General features: G+C 39.7%; 2 protein-coding genes across 2 annotated transcripts; one reads left to right on the forward strand and one right to left on the reverse strand.

The window, feature by feature from the left end:
* Window positions 1–1,062: 1,062 nt before the first annotated feature.
* On the reverse strand, window positions 1,063–3,376 carry LOC143605167 (oxygen-evolving enhancer protein 3-2, chloroplastic-like). Its single transcript, XM_077081387.1, has 3 exons — window positions 3,042–3,376; window positions 1,345–1,640; window positions 1,063–1,208 (listed from the first exon to the last, which is right to left on the reverse strand). The coding sequence occupies exons 1-3, from the start codon at window positions 3,340–3,342 to the stop codon at window positions 1,110–1,112; spliced, it is 696 nt and encodes a 231-aa protein (XP_076937502.1). The 5' UTR covers window positions 3,343–3,376; the 3' UTR covers window positions 1,063–1,109.
* A 1,618-nt stretch (window positions 3,377–4,994) lies between these two features.
* Window positions 4,995–9,837, forward strand: LOC143605169 (antimicrobial ginkbilobin-2-like protein; the record flags this gene model as incomplete). The annotated part of the gene is made up of 2 exons (XM_077081389.1): window positions 4,995–5,631; window positions 9,749–9,837. Coding segments are annotated over 2 exons (726 nt in total), but the record flags the coding sequence as incomplete, so codon positions are not given.
* Between the last annotated feature and the right edge of the window lie 13,816 nt (window positions 9,838–23,653).

The following is a 23,653-nucleotide window of genomic DNA, read 5'->3' on the forward strand; positions in this document are numbered from 1 at the left end:
GTTACAACCTTGCACATGGCTAGTGTTATCTCGTCCTATCACAGAGAGACACGTGTCCAGGTTGTTATAACCATGCACATGGGACGTATAGCTCAACCTATCACATGAGGACACATGTCTAGGCGGTTACGAGAGTATCTTCTAGACAGGGATAGCTGAGCCAATCATATTCCTACACCCTTCGGCTATAAATATCTTCACAATCTTCATGAGGTATTCATTCACTCTCAACTATCTACTCTAAATACTCTAAGTACTTTATCTTCACCGGAATAGTACTTATTCTCACGCCGGATGGTGGTAACAGGAAGACCCCCCTCTTATCTTTCCTGTAATGAGCTCACGGTGTCTGTTTTGCAGGTTTCTGTCATTGGACTTGGAGAGATCGGACTCGTATCGTTGTTAGTAGTTGTCCGTACCATACCCCGGGGACTCATTGGATCTAAGACATGTGAAGGGATTAGATCCGTATTTCTTCATTTTTATCCATTTACTTTCTCTTTATGGGCAATTTGGTCAATGTGATTCATGTCACCGCAAGCAAATAAATTGGGGTATAGTTCTTTTGCGCATAAGCATATGTTTACTTTCATTTCGTTGCACTAATCTTCTTCAAGAATCATCCAAATTGACTAATCCAACACTCTTGGTTTAATTTGGTGCAGATTGTCTTCTTAGTTAATTAGGACATTCTCTTTTGGTAGCTGTAGCGAGTGATGAACCTGTATCAATACCGCAATGAACTGAACGATACGGACAAGATTCCTGTGGATTTTACTAGGTACAATTTAGGTTCTTCCAAACTTTTAAAAATCTAAATGGTTTTGGTTAATTGTAACAAAATTTCAACTTTTCTATATGAATCATATATGTATACCTAACCATGTACGCCACCAATGACAAGTGAATTCGGTTAACAAACTCTCCAAACGAGCTCTTAATTTGGATTTTGTATAGAGATGCTACGTTGTTGATGGTTGTATATAGTGATGTATCATAAGTTTGGTCTTTATTATGCTTAAATATTCACTCGAACATTCAAAGCTGTTGTCGATTAAATAATTAACAACATATTTTCATCACATTAACAAACAAACATCCAAGATTAGTTAACCTAGTTTCGCGAGAATATCATTAAGACTAGATACAGCTGCAGCGTAACTCTTCTCCGCATCAGCCGGGCTTTTGATCTTTGCCGCGTGGTCCAGCTAATTCCAACAAAACATGTAAACATGTCACTATACAACTTACAGAAATGTGTGTCTTCATATATTTGATTATTATACAAAGCATTATTTGAAAATTTTAATTATTATTGTTAGATTGAGGAGGGTTAAAACTTACATCTGCAACATCTTGGAAAAGCTTTGCGGTGAGATCTTTGAGTTGTTTCTTCTCGTCCTTTGGCTTAGCGGCAATGATGGTATTGAGGTCAAACCGAAGGTATTCTGACTTCAAACGAAGATCGTTCTGGACATAAGGCCATGCCTTTTTGTCAATAAACTCTTTAACATTCACGATCTCTTTTGCTGATTCTTTTGCACGAGCTGCAGCCTCGGTAGGCGACAATGGCTGGAGGAAGAACCGGTTCTTTAACGGCAAGTCAAGGTCCCTTGCCTCATCCGAGTTTAAGGTTCCGGCTGTCAATAAACACATTTTCATTATTAGATCACTAGAGTGAAACTCGTGTATTACACGGGATTTCCACTTAAAAGTTACATATAACAATAAATATGATATGAGGCAATTTCATTCTATTTTTTATATTTGTGAACTCGTACCTCCCAAAATGTATTGGAAGGTATCCAAACAATTTCATTTGTTACTAAATTAATGTAGTCAACACATTACTAAGTTGATATTCCCGTTCACTGGACGGGTCAACTATTAGTTTAATAAGTAGTAATGGTCAATTTAAGTTAGGAAATATGTTATTTAAATAACAAAAAAATAAAGTGTTCTCAAACTTACATAAAGTATGTAATTACTATTAACAATGCATACATATATATAACACTTTATATATATATAAATACTAGTTTTTATCCCCCGTATTACGGGGGTCGTTTTATATTATTTGTTTTTAATATTTATCTATTTTTTGAATTTTATTTTTTTTATTGTATGAAAGTTAATAATATACTTATGGTTTGATATTAAATTGTTTAACAAATAAATGAGATTTTAGAACTCGGTTTAAAAACTATATGAGTTTGATGGGACTCAAGACCCGTTTATTTTTTTACTATAAAATTGGTTTTTTACTTATAAATAAAATATATCTTTTTTTAAATAAATCATATATTAATTTTTAGTATATCCCTACTTTATAGGATTCTCACATCAATAATTTGGTGAGATTAGTTTTTAATTTAATGAGATGTTATAACCCGTTTAAGAAATATCTGGATTTGATTAGACCCATACCCGTGAATTCGGGTCAAATGCATGAGAAGCCTCCATTTAAAAATCAAGCAAATCTGGTGACTCCAAAAAAAGGGGGAGCGGCCACGTTGCGACACATAGGATTTTTAGGTTTTCGTTTTACGGGAGTTGTTTTATATTATTTGTTTTTAATATTTATTTATTTTTTGAATTTTTGTTTTTTTATTGTATGAAAGTTAATAATATACTTATGGTTTGATGATAAATTGTTTCACAAATAAATGAAATGTTATAACCCGGTTTAAAAGCTATTTGGGTTTACAAGACCCATACCCGTGAATTTGGGTCAAATGCATGAGAAGCCTCCATTTAAAAATCAAACAAATATGGTGACTCCAAGAAAAGTGGGAGCTACCACATCACGACACATATGATTTTTATGTTTTCGTTTATATATATTATATATATATATATAATAAAAATCAAAGAGAAAATGAAATTCAAATTGTTGAAATTGGACTTCTATTTTTACTTTATAAATAATTTTTTTTTATTTCAACTCGTTTTATTAACGAAAAAAAAGTAGTGTTTATATATATCGATATAGAAATAGAAGGCAAACGAGCAACAAGTTGTGCCACATGTTGGAAACTTACGAAGTCCGCCAGAGGGTGGTGGTGGTGGGCCAAGTTTGATGGGTTTAGCATCAGCAAGCACGGCCTGAACGAAAGAACCGGAGGCAACTCCAGTGGCAATGAGGCCCAACATAGCTCTACGGCTAGTTTCGGTTTCACCCTGTCCCTGTTGGGCTCTTACAACTAGCCCGGTTCGTGCAACACCAACACGGCTATTCCCAGTTGTGGTAACACGGGTCGAGCCATTGAGCTGGAGACTACCTTCAAAGACGGCTATAGAGGAACCACGTAGTCCGGCCATTGATGCAACAGTTTGAGCCATTTGTTGTGTCTAGTTACTTGTGTTTTTGATACTATTTGTTTGATAATTTTAAATGAAATGAAGAAAAGAATATGTGCCTGTTTATTGGTTAACGCCTTATCTTTGAAATGCATTATTTTGGATATCCTGGATATGCTTTTGACCAATGAAACTTGGAATTTTTGGCAACATGGATGAGGTCTTATATGATTCCATTTGGATTTTGACACGTGGATTTCAAATGAAAGAGTGTTGTTGACAACACACATGCAATTAGTAATACTCTTATTTGCACTAGATAATACTTCCACTTGCAGTTGATAAATACTTCCAGAGTAACAAGATATCTTATTTATTTTTACAAAAGAAAACTTTATAGAAATATAATAAATTTTCGAGATAATACTTATTTACGTCTACGTGGTTTTAGGGTGTGAGTATTTTGTGCTCCTAAAAGTCAAAATGATACAATTGTGTTTGTAGTTTCAAAACATGTTTAAGTTTTTTCGGCTAATGTCCATCCAAAATCAACTAAATGACTAATTTACCCTTCTATAACGTTTATTCAAATATTTCATTAAACTTACTAAATCAAAACTAGATTTCAATTATGTCATATGATTGGTGGCTTAATGGCATAAACAAACCATACACCCAAAGGTCTTGGGTTTAAGTTAGAGAATTAGAAGAGTAGTGTCTTTAAAAAAAATTTATATTATCTTAATTAATATATATAGTTTTTGTAACTTTAAAATTTTTTCTAGTTTTTATAACTTTTAAATATTTTCTATTATTTGTTACTTATAATTCTGAAATCCAAATTATTTCTTATTTCACCAATAACTGATAACATCTAACATATAAATCTTCAGAGAACATGTTGTTGACTATTTCTATTCATTGATTACAACATGCTGAAGTTACTAACCCATGGAATATATAGGTTTCTAATATAGTAGACATAACTACTAAGGGATTTTAATGACTTCGTGAGCACTGTGCTCAACATAAAGACTAAAGATTTCTATTATTATTTTCCCTTGATAACCAACAAAATTAATGATAAACTTTTAATTTTAATAATAAAAAGCAAACAGTTGACAAATTAATTCATTGTTCATACGTGCGTGTGGTTTATTGAATTTACACCACCACCAAAAAGAAGAATGGCCGGACCCTACAAAATTATAACGTTTTCTAGGGAACAATGTTTACAATTATATACGGGGAATTTCTATTTTAAAGAATGGTTAATGTTTCTTTTAAAATTCAAGCAAATCAAATAATGTCAAGTCACAAGTGTCACCGGCACTATTAGCTACCCACAATATCTTTTATATAATATAGGAAAGTAACGTGAATATAAATGTAGCTTATCTATATCTATCTATACTATATATAATGAGTGAAAGATGGGCAAATTAAGACGGTATATTTTAAGGGATTTACTATTGTTTAAACATAAGGTACAACCTAAAATGAGGGTAAAGTGATAATTGAAGCATTAAATCTCACTAGTTTTCCAATTCTCTTAAAAATAATTACAACATTTCTCCCTCAACTTTAATAAACTTTTGTAAATATAAAGAATAGTTATAAATTTGGTCCTTCATTTTTTAACCATCTGTTCTTTATATTTTCATTTTTAACCCAAATACCCCCACGATTTTATCAAAAACACACCTCTTCATGATGGATTCTATAATTCTAGTGTTGGGAATAACTCAGATCAAGTGTATGGTGTCTCCCAATGTAAGCCAAATATATCTTCAATTGTTTGTGCCAACTGTTTAAAATCATCCTTGGTGTCTGATGAATGCTTTGAATCCCCGGAAATAGAAACTATGTCGAGTTTCTGTACTACAAAGATCTCTAATAAGAATATATTTGGAGTATGGAGCAACTCATCAAGTGCTTCGTTTGGAAACAAAGGATTGGACGACCCGGTAGTGTTTTCTAAAGGGTTTTCAATGATGCAAGATTTAGCGAGCACTGTTCCTTATCAACCGTTAATGTATCAAGCCGTTGAAATAGACGTTGGGGCGGATGGGAAAAGGTATGGATTGGCGCAGTGCGGAAGAGATTTGAGTAAGTTAAATTGTCAAAACTGCTTGGAGGATAGATTACTCGGATACAGATCGTATGTGGAAAATAGAACTGGATGGGAGATTCTTGGGAGCAGTTGCAGCATGTGGTATTCTGACGTTTCGGATGCTTACAAGAGTCTAGACGTGAATACGGTTGGGGTGGCCCCTTCGTCCGTGCCAGCAGATAATCAATTTCCTCCTGGAACAACTAGTGTTACCTCAGGTAAGTTGCTCCTATAAAGAATTTGTGTAAAAGGTATTTTGTTTACTTAAAATATATTAAGTTAAGGGGGAAAACCATATTCGGATTGGGCAGTAGGACAAAAATAGCAACTTAGCAAGTATATATAGGTGATCAAATCGGGTTGGTCAAAGGAACCGGAACCGGTTCAGAACCGGTTCCATTAGTCAACATCACTGTTTAAACCGGTTCCATTGTCGAACCGGTTAGGGAACCGAACCGGTTCCCCAACCCTCGGACCCGGACCGGTTCTGACCGGTTCCTAAACCGGTTCTTACACTGTAACCGGTTCCAACCGGTTACAGTGTAAAATATTATTTTTTTTTCGTTTTTCGTTTTCGCTGCTTGTGTAGGTGATGATTTGTGTTCTTCTGATTTCTGAAGAGGCTCATGCTACTTTTGTTGTTCACCCACAGAGCAATGGTAAACAACATATTGAACTTAATGCTATGAGTGTCAGCGTGTTTGAATTGATTAGTCTGTATCGTGTATCGTGTAATGGTGAACTTAAATCTGTATCGTGTTACATTTGTTGAGTTCGCTATGTATTATAGTCTTTTGGCTTACGCAAGTCAAATGCTGAATTATAATCAAGAGCGGTGTTATACGATTCGTATTTGTATAACATGTTAAATAAAAAAAACAATTAACATAAAATTCATTTTATTTACTTTAAGAAGTTCAAAAAAAAAGGTTACATGTTTTAAAATATTCAAAAACAAACTAACAAAACATTAAACTTATAAATATAAAGTTGTGACATATTATTTCTAGAAAAGCCTTCTTGTTCGTCGTAATTATTGAGTGGCGACTTATTCATCAGAATTACTTGTAGAAACGCCTTCTTGTTCGTCGTGCACTCGAACATCAAGTGGTGTTTCGTCTTCCAGAGTGGTTACGTGTTGAACACGATCGATTGAGTCCAAGTGATCCTTCAAGCAAATGCACATCTCCACCGACTCCGAATTCAGTCTTGTTCTTCTCACCGATATTACCCTGCCACTAAGAGAAAAAGCAGATTCCGAAGCTACCGTAGAAGCTTGGGCGGTTAGTAAATCACGGGCCATGGTGGCAAGAATCGGAAACTCGGTTTCCTTTACCTTCCACCAAGCCAAAACATCAAAAGTGCCATATTCCTCTTCGGATAAACCGGTAGAGAAATCATATGCACTATACCTTCCTAGTTCGCTTGAAGGGGTGTTACCCCTTTGTTTTTTAGCCGTTACGTTGCGAACGGTGTTCATAAGGCTAATCATGGGGTCTCGTACTCTAGTAGCATTTGAACTTGATGAAGACCCCCCTGGCGTAGGCATGTGTATGTTTGACCCATATTTATTTATATAAAAGTCATACATAAATTTAAAATTCAAGTTAAAATCATTTTGTGCCTCTGTTGAAAAGTTTGGGTCAACTTCATGCATATCTAAGGCTGACAAAATTTCGTCTATCACACATTCAACCCCCGTAACATTTAACATTGGGTTTAAAGCGGCGGCGCAAGTAAAAATCGGTGGCAATTCAAGAAAGTATTTTTTTAATTTAAACTTCATTGGTAATATGATGTTTGAAAACATTGGACTTTTATTTTCAAATTCTTTAAGATTGTTAACGATTAAAAATAACTCCGAAAGAACCAAGGGACTTGTCGGATAATACGTTCCCGATAGTTTCGTAGTTGATGTTTTAAAAACTTCAAGAAAAGTCGATAAGTCATTGATAATTTCCCATTTCTCATTTGAAAAGGGGATTACCAAATCATTCTCGGCAAGACTAGAATGAAACATTTGTAAAGTTTCTCTTTGTTTCAAAGCACTTTGAAACATTATGCAAGTGGAATTCCATCGATGAGGTACATCCCAATTAGCTCCCAAAGCTTTTCTTCCCGTATCTTTACAAAATTTTCTATAATCCATTTGTCTTTTTTTACTTTTCTTAAAAACTTCATGTAGCATTACTCTAAAATCGTTTATAACCGATGTAACCTCATCCGAAGCAAGTCCGTCTTGCACGATTAAATTAATGATATGTGCAACACACCTTGAGTGAAAAAATACACCATTGCAAATCGGCGTATATTTTAATTTTAATTTATCAACTGCCGATGTATTATTCGACGCGTTATCAAATGCAATTGAAAATATTTTATTTTCTAGTTTATAAGTTTTTATAACATAATCTAAAATTTCAAACAAATTATCTCCCGTATGTGGATACTCAAAGAGTTCGAAAGCAATGGTGCGTTTCATCATTTCCCACGATGACGGGTCTACCCAATGAGCGGTGACACAAAGATAAGATTCGGGTAGACCATGTGGATCCGACCAAACATCACTAGTTAAGTTTATTCCCGTATTTATATTTTCAAAATATGCAGTTAGTACCTCTTTGGCCTTCTTCCACAATTTTAAACAATAACGTTTAAGAGTATGACGACTTACGTGAGTGTATTGTGGTTGAAGCGTATCTCGAATCATGGCGGTTAAGCGAGGGTTGTCGAAGTGGCTAAACGGCAAAGCTTCTTGAATCACAAACTTCGCCATACGATCTTGAACTCGATCAATTTGGTATGTAAATATTCCGCCTTCACTATCCATTTGCGTTTGTTGCGACTCGACGTTCTGTTTCAACGCCCTGCAATACGGTCTTTCGATGTGTTTCTTCAAATTTGAATTCGAAAGTGGGTTTAATAAATCCCACAAAACTTGCACCGAGCCTTCAATGAATGGTCACTCAATTCAACCAAATCCCAATTGCACCAAATCTCTTGATTACGATTATGAGGTACAATACGAACGAAACTTGGTCCGGCGGTGGAAACTTGACCAACCGATGATTGTGAGGCAGCCATAACAACAAATATGAATATAGAAGAAGAGAAAACAAGAGATTAGAGAACTCAGAACGTTGTAATAGCGTTTTTTTGTATTTTTTTGCGTTCGGGTTTGCGTTTTGAGTGTTGTGATGAACCCATTACACCAAATACCTATTTATACTAGTAGTGGGGTGTTTGGGGAGCCAAAAAACGGCCATTTTTGACCCCAACGGTCAAAAAAAGGCCATAAAACCGTTTCCCAGCGGCTAGAACTACTCCAACGGCTAGAACCGGTTCCGAACCGGTTCCGGTCGAACCGGTTCCGGTTCGGTTCCTGTTCCTACCCGGTCCACCTCCAAAAATGTCAAACCGGTCCCGGATCGTCGGGTTGAAACGGAACCGAACCGATTCCTACGAAAAACGGGTAGGAACCGGTTCGGTTCCGGTTCGGTTCCACCGAACCGGTTCCAGGAACCGGTTTTGTTGTCCACTTCTACAAGTATATTTTGTTATGAACCTACATAGGAGCCCAAACAAGCCCAACCAACCAGCCTAGGTTTAAGATGGCCCAATTACAAAATAAAGGAATTATGGGAGTTACATACTTACACATATAAAGAAGGAGGGTAATCGGAAAGAATATGAACGAATCTTGTCAGAATGTTTTGGCTTCTTATTCTCATCTCATACTCTGTTAATCTGTTCTCCCATCTTCTTTCTAGTTCTTTATTAGTTTGGATTTCTATCTTGTAATCGTACAACTGAGAGTTAGTTAATTCAATAGCCGTTTTATATACTAATTCTAGTTGAATATCAGTTCACATCATATTGGACATGCTTTGTAAAAGAAACCCTCATGTTTCATCATATAAGACGTTGAGATGCTTTGAAATTGTATCCTACGATTAGATACTTTGAACTTTCCTGTCAAGGGATGACTTAATAGGCGTATCATTTAGACAAGCTTACATGAAATCTAGGAAACAAATTAGAGCATCTCCAACGCGGGAAGTACGAGGCTATCTGTGTCCCATGAGATTTCTCCGGGTATATGTATGAGGAAAAAAATGAAAAATGTGATAGTGTTGAGGCCTGGTAGTGTAATATTGGTGATCAGTGACATACACCTTTGTTTCAAGTTTTAGACCTCATCGTGAAATAGAAAACACTGGTTCAAGAACCCATGAGATGGAGAACATCTTGATCTCTTGGTTTAGTTAACGTCTTCTGAAGTAGATTTCCGAATTGATGTTGTAATAATTTATATGATATGACCGTTTTTATCAGGAACTCAAAGATGCCATGGAGGAATCGGATTGGGAACCTACATATGGATCAGTACTTTCACAATAATATTAGCAACGCTATATAGGTAGGGTACCAAAAAGACCCAAATACCCTTAAATAATGCCCGTGGGTCAATCAGAAGTCCCTCATAAGGCACCCGCGGGACATATAAACTATCCGCATAATCAGTTGATGAAGAAACACTCTCATAGCACATGCGGAAGCGTCATAGCACCCTCAGAAGTCATCCGCAAGAAGGAATAAACTTCCGCGTAAATGGCCACGAGGTAATGCTCCGGGAAGGCTGTCACCCTCTAGAAGATTTACCAAGATGCTTTCTTGGGTAATACGTGATCTTTGGGCTAATTAGCCAATGACACCTGGCAAGGTCGTTATAACCGTGCACATGGCCAATATTCCCCCGATAACCAAAGATAAAGAGACACGTGTCCAGGTTGTTATACATGCACATGCAACATATAGGTCGAACCTATCACATAGAGACACGTGTCCAGACGGTTATGCAGGCATATTCTTAAGGGACAGCTGGCCCAACCACCTTCCCACACCCTTCGGCTATAAATACCCTCTCGATCATCATGAGGTATTCATTCACTACCATTGTACTCTCTCAATTCACTTAAGTACTTATCACTTTATACGAACGGTACTTATTCTCACGCCGGAGGGTGGTTACGGGAAGACCCCCCCCCCCTCTTGTCCTTCCCGTAACGAGCTCACGGTGTTTTGTTTTGCAGGATTCACGTCACTGGACTTTAGGAATTGTATTCATATCGTATTGGCAGTAACCGTATCCTAACCTGTGGACTCATAAGATCTAAGGCCCACTTGTGGGGAGTAGATATGTGTTTCTTCATTGGCGCCATCCGTGCTTTTGTTAGAACAGTTAAAAATTTTCCGTTCTCTTTACGATATAAGTCAGTTACCTAAAGGGCCGACGGAGAATCAAGCACAACCTCTGCGTGATCTCAAACTTGAAACACGTGAAGGAGCAACGTCTGTGTTTGCTCGAATTTCGACCCCTGTTGCAAGAACCGACACTGCCAACCCGGGAATCCTTTCCTTGGGTGGTTCGACGGCTCGGGGGTTGTTTGCTTAACAGGAAGACGTCACTCCGGTGGACACCGGAAACGTTGTTACACCAACTACTGACTTGGGGTACATCACAGCCCCAGGAGGTTCAAATATAAGGAATCTAGAGCGTGTTCCAAGAGAAGTTCAATGAACTCAGTCGGAGTTAGGTTTAGAAGAAGATTTCGGTGACTCTAACCCAAGAAGAGCTCACCGTCATAACCTCAGGACTGAAGAAACCATATCTCCAGACGAGTGGCTTCGTATTCAACAAGAAAGTTTGAAAGCAGAGTATGAACGTCGGGTCCGGAATGAGCGTTTCCATGGCCGGACCTTGACGTATGACGAACCTCCAAGGAGATCTATCTCTCCTCCCATAAGGGGAAGCCACATCCATTACAGTTTACCACCAGAGCGAAACATGAGCGAAACCTGAAGGTTACGTCCTCGTCCCCGAGTAGATATGCGGGTGCCATCTTATGAGGACGAACTGGATGGGTACGACTCATCTTATCTGCCGGATGGTAGCTTCTATAGCGGGGTTAGCCGTCTTCCTTCGTACGGAGGAACTAGCTATCCGCGCCCAGTTGTCCGCCATGCGGAGTATCATAGCAATGCTGAATATGATTTTTCCAAACCGTATCGTCTGGAGTCTTTCGCAGAAAAATCAAAATTCATTTCGAGCATCGTGACGGCTCCATTCCCGATTAATGCAAAAATTCCAACATCCGTTGGAACATATAACGGAATGACAGATCCTAGCGATCATCTATTAAGGTTCGAAGCAGTTGGAGGAGTCAGCGGTTGGACTCTTCCATACTTGTGTCACATGTTCGCACTAACATTCATCGGGGCGGCGCGGGAATAGTTTGAAAAATTGCCATGTGGAAATATTACAAGCTGGAAAGACTTTGTTGCAAAATTCTCTCAGCATTTTAGTCAACAAAAGAAACACACCCGAGACCCTTCGGAAATACTAGATGTTACAAGACGAAATAATGAGTCTATTGAGGACTTTATTAATCGTTTTACTAACGAAAGCCTTAATATCGGAGGAGTAAGTGAAGATATGCTGCGCGGAGCATTTTGTAAGAACGTCCACAGTGATGCCTTAATCCGTACCCTAACGGGAAAGGACGGAATGCCTGAGTCATGGGATGAAATCATGAAGGCATCAAAATTGTTCGCAAGAACTGAAAAAACTCTAAGTTCCAGTAGTCAAAAGCAGTCCCCAAGGGTCGAGTTTCAAACTTCGAGACTAAACACACAAGCTAAGGGACCAATATGGTCAAGACTTCAGCCAAGTGCGGAAACATCTAAACTTTTTGATGCAAGATCTTTGATCGGCAACAAGGGTAAACGTAATTTTTCAGCTCGTTCCACCAACAGTTGGACTCAGCTATCAAAGACTCCCTCAGAAATCCTCACTACTGAGAATCTGACTTTCCGAAAACCACAACCAATACCATGAAAATCATTCCTCGATACCAAAAAATTGCTCATATCATAATGATGTTGGACACAGCACGAATGAGTGTGTGGCTCTCAGAAATGAAATTGAAGCAGCTGTTAAAAATGGTAAACTCGAACATTTGGTCAAAGGCGTGCGAGGAGGGACTGGAAAACCTCCCGCAAAGGATAACCAAGGTCCGGCCAAAAGGCAAATCAAAGATCTGAATGTCCACATGATTCAAGGGGGACATTCGGGTAAAGAAAAATGAAGGGAATATTCGGACGAAGAATGGAAGAATGCAAACGTTATTTTTCCTCGGATCAAAGGAGGCCCGTGCAACAAAAACCCGCTGATAATTACTGCTGAGTTTGGCCACTACCGATCACAATATGTGTTCTTTGACACAGGCAGTACGTCCGATATCATGTACGAACAATGTTTCGAACAACTGGATGAGGAAGACAAAGAAAGATTACAGCCAGTTCATGCTCCTGTTTCTGGTTTCGGGGGAGAGATAATGCACCCGCGGGGTGTCATCACTTTCCCGTTTACACTAAGTGTCGGAGTACATTCAAGAACAGGGGAAGTTGAATTTTTGGTCTTACAAGGCGTGTCCGAAAGATTGTTACCCGCTTCCGGAGATCGACTTAAAAGTAGACGTTGTGGCCCCATTTAAATTCAAGTGTTTCCTCGATGCCTACAAAGGGTATCATCAGATTCACATGGCAGCTGGCGACGAGGACAAGACAGCGTTCCGAACTGATCAAGGAACATTCTGTTACAGAATGATGCCTTTTGGATTAAAGAACGCGGGGGCCACATATCAACGACTGATGGATCAGGCTTTCAAAAGTCAAATAAGTCGGATGTTAAGGGATATCGAAGAAACCTTTGAAACATTACGAAGCATCAACATGAAATTGAACCCGGCTAAATGTTCATTTGGCATGGAAGAGGGTAAATTCCTTGGGGTCATAGTAACAGACGTGGGCTTCAAAGCCAACCCAGATAAGGTCCAAGCTATAGCCCGCATGCCTTCACCCTCTTCCCTCAAGGAAGTTCAAACACTTAATGGAAGACTTGTGGCGTTGAACCGATTCTTAGCAAATCACGCGGCCAAGTCTCATCCATTCGTGTCAACACTTAGAAATTGCCTTAAAAAGGCACATTTCAAGTGGACCGCGGAAGCTGAGAAAGCATTCTTAGAAGTTAAGAAATGCTTAATGGAGCTTCCTACTTTAACAGCACCATATGCGGGTGAACCCTTGACATTATATTTATCTGCCTCAGACATTGGCATAGGAGCCGTTCTGCTGTCTGATAGGAAAAATGTTCAAACTCCAATCTATTATGTCAGTAGAACATTATCGGACCCGGAAACAAGATATTCGATGTTAGAAAAGTTGGTTTTGGCATTAGTTTATGCTGCCAGAAGACTCCGCAGATATTTCCAGGGCCATCATATCAATGTATTAACCGGGTACAAGCTCAAGAATGTGCTGAGTAAACCTGAGTTGTCCGGGCGACTGGCAAAGTGGGCTATTGAATTAGGTGAACACTCGATCGAGTATAAGCCCAGACCAGCGATCAAGGGGCAGGTACTCGCGGACTTCGACACAGAGGTTCCGCAATACAAAGAACAAGAATGCCTAATCGAACAACAACCCCAAGCATCTCCGGAACAAGGGCAAGTTTGGTCATTGTTCACGGACGGAGCTTCCAGCAGCGAAGGGTCAGGCGCAGGTTTAAGACTAGTCAACCTCGAGGGGCATGAATTTACGTACGCCATCAAGTTGGACTTCAAAAGTACCAACAATGAGGCATAATACGAAGCCTTCCTGGCAGGACTGCGGATAGCGAAAAAACTGGGGGTGAAACATTTAGAGGCTCGGGTGGATTCTATGCTAATTGCGGGACAAATAAACGGAATATATGAAGCCAAAAGCGATGTCATGGCTTCTTATTTGTCACAAGAAAGAGTCTTGATTCGTCAATTTTCCTCCTTCAGTATTGTTCACATCAAGAGGAGTGAGAACAAATCGGCGGACGCTCTTAGCAAACTAGCTTCAATGAATTTTGAGCATCTCGCCAAAGATATTCGTGTAGAAGTTCTAGACCATCCATCCGTTCCAGAAAACCAAGTTCTGATAATTCAAACGGGCGTTGATTCTTGGATGTCACCATATAGCTTATCTGTCTTCCGGAACGCTTCCAGCAGGAAAGGCTGAGGCTCAGAAGATTAAGCATAAAGCTCTGAATTACCAGTTGATTGACGATATCTTATACCGGAGGTCATTCCTTGATCCACTGTTACGTTGCGTGGACGCGGAAGACGCAAATTACCTAATTCGAGAAATTCACGAAGGTATTTGTGGGTTACACACGGGACCAAGAATGACGGTTGCAAAGATCATGAACGGATGGTACTATTGGCCTGGCATGCATTTAGATGCTGTGCATGAAATCAGAAAGTGCGATTCATGCCAGCGTCATGCCCCCAACAGCCTGTGTCCAAAAAACGAACTAATTCCAGTAACTTCTGCCTGACCGTTCCAAAAGTGGGCTATTGACATTATGGGACCTTTCCCAGAAGCCCCGGGACGAGTCAAGTTCCTGATAGTGGCCATTGATTATTTCACCAAATGGGTTGAAGCCAAACCAGTTGCATCAATCACGGCTTCAAATGTGAAAAATTTCCTTTGGGAATTTATCATTTGCCGGTTTGGCCTCCCACAGGAGTTGGTAAGTGACAATGGGACCCAATTTGCTGATAGCGGATTGCAAGCATGGTTGAAAGAGCTACAAGTCATTCAAACCTTTACATCCATAGCTCATCCGCAAGCAAACGGTCAGGTCGAAAGGTCCAACTGAACTATCAAGGAAGGGATCAAGGCAAGGCTAGGGATGAAATGAACGGGTTGGGTGGACGAATTGCCCCATGTACTCTGGGCCTTCCGCACTCAAAAGAACTCCAGTAATTTGGAGACACCCTTTAGCCTGACCTATGGCACTGAAGCCATGATCCCTGCAGAGATCGGGATCCCATCCGCGAGGGTTCTGTTGATTGATAACAACGACCACGAACTCAGGATGAATCTAGACCTATTGGAAGAAAGAAGAGAACTAGCATTGATTCACGAGCACAATTATAAGCGACAGCTTGAGAAATATTACAACTCGCGAGTCCAAAAATGCAAGTTCGATACGGGAGACTTTGTCTTCCGCAATAACGAGGCTTCCGGCCAGGAGCCTCCGGGCAAACTAGCCCCAACTTGGACAAAATCAAGCAAGTACTAGCAAAAGGTGCCTATAAGTTGGAGAAGTTGGACGAGACTGAGGTCCCTCGAACTTGGAACGCAGCACAATTGAAGAAATGCTATATAAAGCAGTTTCGTTCATTTTTTACTTTTTAGGCCTGCGTGCCCATATAGATTAGCAAGTTATGCAATTTCTTTCTGTAAGGCTTCCGCCCAACGAATATAGAATGTCTAGTTACTTTCATGTTATTGTAAGATGTAATCTTTTATTGACAAAACCGAAGTTCCGGATAAGCACTTATATTATAGTACATAAGACAAAGTGCACCGGAAGAAACACAAAGACTTCTTATTTTAATCAAAAGAGATTACAAAACAGGAAGCAAAATTTACAAAGAGAAGTACATATACATATACGGGGCAGCATTTTCGTCTTCTGCAGTGTCTTCGGCTTCTTCATCGTCTTCCTCTTCAAGATCTAGCAACTCCTTTAGTTGCTCGATGGCATCATCCTTATCTGCGAGTTCCGATATATGGTCAGAGGGAGAAAACTTCAAAGTATCAAACTCCTTGGTCTTCTCCTCTAGGATGGACACAGTATCTTTGCCGGCCAACACATATTCCACTAGAGACAGGCCCTCTGAACTGAACTTATAACCCTCCTCAAAACCCATTTGTCGGCCCGCCTGCTCGGAGGCACGGAGGAGTATCGCAACACAATTCCCGAGATCATCACTGTTGCGAACGTCGGTAATAACCTGTTAAATCATACAAGCGTAAGTAAACACATGTAAACCCGAATCACTTGTATCAATAATAAGACTCGATACCTTGGGAATCGCTGTCGATAAAAGCCACTTCTTGTCCGCTTGGGCTCGGAGGAAATCCATTTTATAACCAACACATTCCAGAGCTTGGTCTCGATTCTTGGCATTCAAAGCGGACAAACGTTGATCTTTGGCCACTGAGTCGGCTTGAAGGGTCTTGATAAGCTCAGCTTGTTCATCCAATTGTTTCTGGAGAACAATCTTAGCTTCCTCAGCAGCAAGTTGTGCGGCTTTCGCCACTTCCATAGCCCGATGACTGTCTTGGGCGTCAGTCAGCGCTTTAAGAGCCTCTTTCTTGGCCTCAAGCAAGTTCCGCTCGGTTTCCTCCAACTCATCATTCATAGCTAACCAGTCCCGGTGAAGCTCCTGGTTAGTGGACACGGCATTCGCCACATGATAAGAGTTGGAGTCAAACAGTTCTTGGCGGATGCGGCGACGTTGTCGTTCCTTCTCTGCAGGAGGAAGACTTTCGTCGAGATATTCCTGACAAACATCCGCATTACTCAATACTGAGTTTCGCCGTAGCGACCACTGGGGATGATACAGAGCAGTATCCTCACCCACCTGAGAGGAAGAAGCTTGCCCTCCGCGTTTAAACACACTAACCCCACCCTGATCATGGAAGTTATGCTCTTCACGGGGTGGAGTTGTGTGGAACTGATCAGCTTCACCAACCACTTTGCCCCTATAAGGAGAAGAATCCGATAAATCGATCGGTTCTTGAATAGTGTTCTTTGGCGAGGTTGGTGGAGTTGAAAGTTCGGTAGCAGCAGAGTCCTTTAAACCTGAAATACTCCAAAAATAAAAATCTTTAAGCTACTAAGAAATGGTAAACAGAAGAGCAATCGTAAAGGGTCAAGTCTCACTTTTAGAAGCGTCTTGGGCAGCAAGCTCCCGAAGACGGGCGCCCAAGACCGGGACATCAACCTTAGCCTTCTTCTTTTTCTTCTTCTTAGGCGCAGCATCGGAAGCCTGCGCCTTCTATTTCCCTGCAGCTTTTGAAGCACCCACTTCCGCAGCCTGAGGTTCACCCTCAACGTATTGAGGACCATCTCCTCACCTGCCGACGGATCGGTGATGGCCTTCAAATCTTGCTTGTGGGTCAAACCTACAGACGAATGCGAAAGGTTAGTAGCACCAATCGATAACCCTCCCTCGCAGAGCGACGATTCTTCGCTAGAAGAAAGTAGTACTATCTCTCCACTCGGAGTAGCGGCAGTTATAGGTCGAGGTTGGGAAATACCTTCGCACTTTTTGACTAACTCCTCACCTTGAGCATACATCGCCTCAGAAACTATAGGCTCCGGACTCAGAGTAGTAGAGTACAGGAAGAAGACTCAAGTACGCTCCAAGAATGGTACATCCCTTCGATCAATTTCACGACGCACCATCATACCTTCCTCACGGTCCAAGAGAGCGTTGAAAACAGAACATTCTCCTACACGAGAAAACAACAAAGTTAGCACAAGAAAGGATACTGAGAACGAATTACCAACATACTTACGTCCACCGGTTCCCTCGTAATATGGTTCCAATTGAGGGAAAGGCCATAAACGACTCATATTCGCATGAACCATGGCACCTTCATGAATAGGACGCATAGGTGTAGGCGTCCGGGTCAGAGTGTCGAACCACTTGTGTCCCGTGTATTCAATAACGGGAATCTCAGGAAGTGGATCTTCCGGCTTTCGTCGAGTCATTGTAAACAAGATGACATCTTCCCGAGTCCAAAAGAACTTGGATTTCCATCCATGGATACTCCGGATCCATTCGAAGCCAATCGAACCCTTCCCGGTAGTAGCGAAGCCATACCACCTGTCACGATATGTCATCTTGTAGAAAATGGCAAACATATTGACGGATGGTTCATAACTGTGAGATTGAAAACAAAATGCGAAATGTCGAATCCATAGCATCCCAAACGGGTGAATTTGGGATAAATGAATTCCATATTTTTTCAGAACAGACCTTACGAATTTCATCATGGGCAATCGGAAGTTGCCCGTGGTAAAATGGTCAAGATATACCGCCATCTTCTTCGGAGGCGGCGCAGTCGCGATGGCCCCCTTTGTCGGACGTTCGGCTTCCCAGTCCGGCGGAAAGCCATATACGTTCTTAACATCCTCGAAATCTTTTTCTTTAATGTCACATCCTACTTCATTGATAGAAGGAGGATTTTTCTTCTGGGCAGCCATTGGAATCAAGTAATACAGGGTGGCTATAGGAGAGTAGAGTTCTCTTATATGAATGAGAGCAAAAATATGTAAGTGATAAGAAGGGATCGAAGGCATCAAGGCCTATTTATACTCATCGAAATTAATGCGACCGTCTGACTAACAGAAGAAAGAGAAAATAAGGACCAGGGGATGATTGACACGTCAGGCGGGAAATTCAAAAAACCGCCTACAGGCTGTCAAACAAGCAATTAACACGTCTTGTCAGCCACCGCTTAAAAACCTCTCTCCGTCACGTCACCAGTACTATCCATTCATGATGTGTTGTAAAACACATTGACTTTCCGTAGCATTTTTATCATGTTTTAATTGTTTTTAGTTTAATTATTAAGTCTTTTTGGTTTGTTTATGATTGATTTTACAAAGTTGAATGTTTACTTGTAGGTTGTGAAGTTTAGTGGAAAAAAGAGGCAATTTGGAAGAGTTTAGGGGCCTTTTTAGTCAAAGTTTTAAAGTTTAAGCAAGGCCCGGTCCAAGCCCACTAATTAAAAGCCTTATAATATATTATATTAAGATAATATCACAATTAATCAGCCATAACTTCTGCACTAAACCCGAAATTGAAAAACCCTAACTTTGGCAGCCACAATTCCGATCGGAACTCTTAGCCGCCGGCCAAAAAGAAAGAAAAAAGGAAGTTGTTTGGCGGCTGGTGTCTCTTGGACGGCTGGGGAAAGAAAGAAGGAGTCTTGGGCAGCTGCTAGGGTCATCAAACATCCAAAATCTAAGCCATAAACCTTTAGTATACATCTCTAAACTTTGTTTATCTTTCAATAACCTTAACTTGGATTGATTTAGTCTTTTTAATTAAATTGTTTTGCAATTGTTTGATTGTTAGACTTGTTATTGATTGAGTTTTGATATTGAATGGGTTTTATAATGTTTATGACAATGTTTGTGATGTTTTTATTAAGTATGTATGGCTGTCCAAAAGTGATGAGTAGCTAAACTAGTTTGTTCTACCTATGATAGATGATTGTTGAATGGTTTTAACTTGTTTAATGGATTGTTGATGTTCAAGACTTAAATTATTAATGTAAAGTTTAATTAAACCATGAATTAAATTGTGTGTGATGGCTGTGTTTTGTTTGTAATTACTTATAATCCTCTTGCATTCGTTAATTGAATCGGTTTTGGTTAATTGATTGCTTGTTAAGTTCATTACTTGGTGTTTTGGGTTTATTTGCGGGGTGATCAACCGTAGGGATAAGTGGGTAATATATCATATAAAATCAGTTAGAATACACCTTCTTTGAGACCGAGAGGTGATAAGAAGTAACATTGTCTCGTTGCTTTTACTTGTTAGAATTAAGACCGCGCGAGAGCGGGTTTTGTCTTGTCAAGTTTGAGTGTTTACGTGCAATTAGTTGGTTTAATTTGGGTTGTGTTAAATTGTTCCTCTATTCTTGGTTGCGTAGTATTCGTCTCCATTAGGATAGTGTGTCGAGGAGACCGAGAGGAGAGTCGTCATTTGAACACGTTAATAATTGTTTGTCCGGTTTGTTCTTTAAAATCAATTAAAATAAGTTAGAGATTGTTAGAGAGACTAAGAGGTAATTTAACTTTCTTAAACGAGTTTTGGTTATGTCATCTTTTATAACCGGTGTCTTGAATATTTTCAATCTGTTGTCTTGTTATTTCTATCAACATGATTCATTCCTAGGTAGACGTTTTTATTCATTGAATTTAAATCAAAGTTTTCTTAAAGTATTTTGTTAACAGTTTTCTTTTAATTAAGTTAAGTAGTTAAATAAAATCTTAAAAATCAAATAAATATTATTTTGGTAAGTCTTAATTAGAGTTTCGTAATTAAAAATGTTTTCACGTGTCTTTGCGTTCGACATCCGGACTTCCTTGATGCTATACTATTTATGATCGGTACACTTGCCGGTTTTGTGTGGTTTCTATAGGATTTTCGTTTTTATAAATTTAAAGCTTAATTGTGATTCGTTCTTTATTTACATTATACATTTTCACACATCAATTCAACGTGCACAAATTTAAAATTTGAAGAAAGATATTTTGCAAAGATCCCTTTCATTAGTATCAAAAATAGTGATTACAAAAACATGAAAAGAAAATTACAAGTTCGAGTTCTAGCCCCTACATCTACCCTATAGATTCTAAGGCGCCGTGCCTTCCGGAGCATTCTGGACCGCATCGTCCGCCTTGTCATCTCCCGACTGGTCATCATTAGACTCGTCATCAGATTCATCATCAATGTATACCCGCAACTGCTTCACTCCATCTTCGGACGAGGCAAATTCCGGAAGCATATGTTGCAGCGGAAAGATCAAATCATCATATTATTGGACCCGCATGCCAAGTTCTTGCTCCGCATCAATTTCGTAAAGAGGATGGCTCTCAACAGGTTGTCCGTGTTGGTGCATGATGTCAGTAGTTCAGTATCTTGTGTTTTGTCTGTGTCTGTAATCGTTTAGTCTTGTTTGTTTTGTGTCGAATACTGTTGAGTTTGTATGTTCGCTGATTTGTTTGAGCGAACTAAGGGAGTAGCGAAGTTATGACAACTTCGCCTAGCATGTTTGGCGAAGTTGTCGAGGTATAAATAAACCTCAACTTCGGGTTGTTGAAAAAAAAAAGGTTGTTTAGAAAACGAGTTGTTTGGTGATCTGATGTATCACGTGTTGGCGATTAGCAATATATCAAGTCTCAAGTATTATCTCGTGTGTTTATCTACTTATTTAACGTATTGCTTATCTTACACTTGTATCGTATTACGTGGGGATTCCGCACCCTCGTGTTACGAGATACTCCTGTGTAGATCCGGCTGGGAACCTACAATTGGTATCAGAGCATTTTGCTTGTGATTTTGTGGTTCAGGATTATCACACGGGTGTTAAGATCGTTCCGTTTGACTTTTCGCGAAACGATTTTACGTTGATATACCTCGTTTTTGTCTTTTGTCCTTCTTCCCTCATCAAATACATCTTCAATTCACCCTCGCGTCTCTCGCAAACAACCTAATTAAACCAGCAGAACTCGAGTGTTCATCAGGCGAACTTGCCGTCACAAAACGTAGGGTTTAAGCCCAGATATAGTTTTGGGCGATGTTGTTACTAGCGAACTTAAGAGCAGGCGAAGTTATCTGGCTAGCGAAGTTCTTTAGCGAACTTAAGAAGCCAGCGAATTATATCAACTTCGCTATTTGTGCACTGTTCACAGAAGTTTATACATTAGGGTTGAGTCTTGTTTCTTTCAACTATGACTTCGATAAACATCACAGAACTGGTAAAGATGGAGGTTGAAGCCGGTTCAGCAACTAAAGCTCCAAAATTACTGAAAGGTACTGATTTCGTTGCATGGAAAGATCGGTTTGAACAGTATGTGAAGTATCAAGACGCGAAGATGTGGGTTTGCATTCAAGACGGGTACATTCCTCCAACGTCCTTGTTTGAGGGTCGTGAACAGATTAAAAAATACAGTAAGATGGAAGATGATGAAAAGAAAATGTATGAGGCAGAGAGTAAAGCTCATGCAGCTATAACAATGGCTCTCCCACAAGAGATTCTTCATACCTTCAAGAAATACAAAACTGCTAGAGAGCTATGGGAAGCACTAGAAAATAGATATGAAGGTAATGTGGGGATACGTACTTCTAAGACAAAGCTGCTAAAAACTCAATTCTCTGTATTCAAGTATTTGAAAAATGAATCACTTGATGATATCATCACACGATGTAAGGCCCCGTTACCGGTAGCCCTACTTTCGTGTTGGATTTACTCATAAACGCAGTTCTAAATATCAGAGTTAATTAAAACATTCGCGGAACATTAAAAACTTTCATAAAACATTTCGTAACGATTCAAAACTTGTCTTAAACAACAACTTGTCTTTAAAAAAAACAAAGTAATTAAAACATATCACGTCTTGAGCCTTCTGATGCCAGCCTCTTATTCAATGCCACGTGTCTCCTCAAGTGAGCTGCCTCATTCTACTCACCTGCGTGCATACTAAAAGTCAGCTACGCTGAGTGAGTTCTAGTTAATCATACATTATACAAGACACACAAACTTATATTCTTTCATTCATACATTCATACTTTCTTTTGTACTAACTTGCTTTCATATCTTACGTTATAAAGAGCATTACGCCCTACATTCCTCGAGTATTATTAGGGCTCGGTACCCTCCTTCCTTGAGTATTATTAGGGCTTGGTACCCTCATTCCTCGAGTATTATTAGGGCTCGGTACCCTCCTTCCTCGAGTATTATTAGGGCTCGGTACCCTCCTTCCTCGAGTATTATTAGGGCTCGATACCCTCTTTCCTCGAATATTAGTAGGGTTCGGTTCCCTAGTTCTCGAATATTAGTAGGGTTCGATTCCCTCTTCGCTACCATACGACCATACATCATACCTCGAGTATTATTAGGGCTCGGTACCCTTTTCGTAACCATACAACCACCTTTCCTTCTTTTATTAACTTTATCACGTTCATACACATAAGCATACGTATCATACTTACCATATACATAGCGTTACAACCTGACAGTACGAGCAATATCCGAAGATCGTTCACGTACCATCAAGCAATCATTCATACATTTCACATTATTCACATAAGGCATACACTTATCTCTTAGGATAAGCGTATTAACAAACATATTGAGTATGCACACAGCCCTGAAAATATAACACATAAATGGGGCTAGAAACTCACCTGAATCCTGTTACGCTCTCCGTTAATCGTTATTCCCTTCTTGAGCTGTGCACGGCTAACTGTATAATATTTACATGTATCAATTAACTACTACTACTCATGTTGTATTTCTACCTTTATATAACCCACAACGAACGGGGGTCCGGGGGCAGCGCCCCTGGAAGCGGGGTCTAGGGGCGGCAGCCCCTAGCAGGGTCCAAGGGGCAGAGCCCTGGCTGGGGTCGAGCTGTCTTAACACATTTTTCATTAGGTTTTTAATTTATTTTCTAATTTGCTAACTCCAGCGAACTTATCATTAAGCGAACTTAACATTAAGCGAACTTAAGCATAGGCGAAATTAGTGTTCGGCGAAGTTAATCCTAAG

Source organism: Bidens hawaiensis, unplaced genomic scaffold, assembly GCF_021521415.1.
Source record: "Bidens hawaiensis isolate Kalapana, Puna unplaced genomic scaffold, B.hawaiensis_p1.1 tig00068460_1, whole genome shotgun sequence".
In the NCBI taxonomy this organism is placed as follows: domain Eukaryota; kingdom Viridiplantae; phylum Streptophyta; class Magnoliopsida; order Asterales; family Asteraceae; genus Bidens; species Bidens hawaiensis.

Excerpts from the sequence above, each read along its gene's own strand:
- LOC143605167 (XM_077081387.1), bottom strand. The coding sequence starts at position 3,342 with ATGGCTCAAACTGTTGCATCAATGGCCGGACTACGTGGTTCCTCTATA. Across the intron at positions 1,641-3,041 it reads ACCACCCTCTGGCGGACTTC|CCGGAACCTTAAACTCGGAT; the intron begins GTAAGTTTCCAA and ends GTTTATTGACAG. Across the intron at positions 1,209-1,344 it reads TTTTCCAAGATGTTGCAGAT|CTGGACCACGCGGCAAAGAT; the intron begins GTAAGTTTTAAC and ends TGTTGGAATTAG.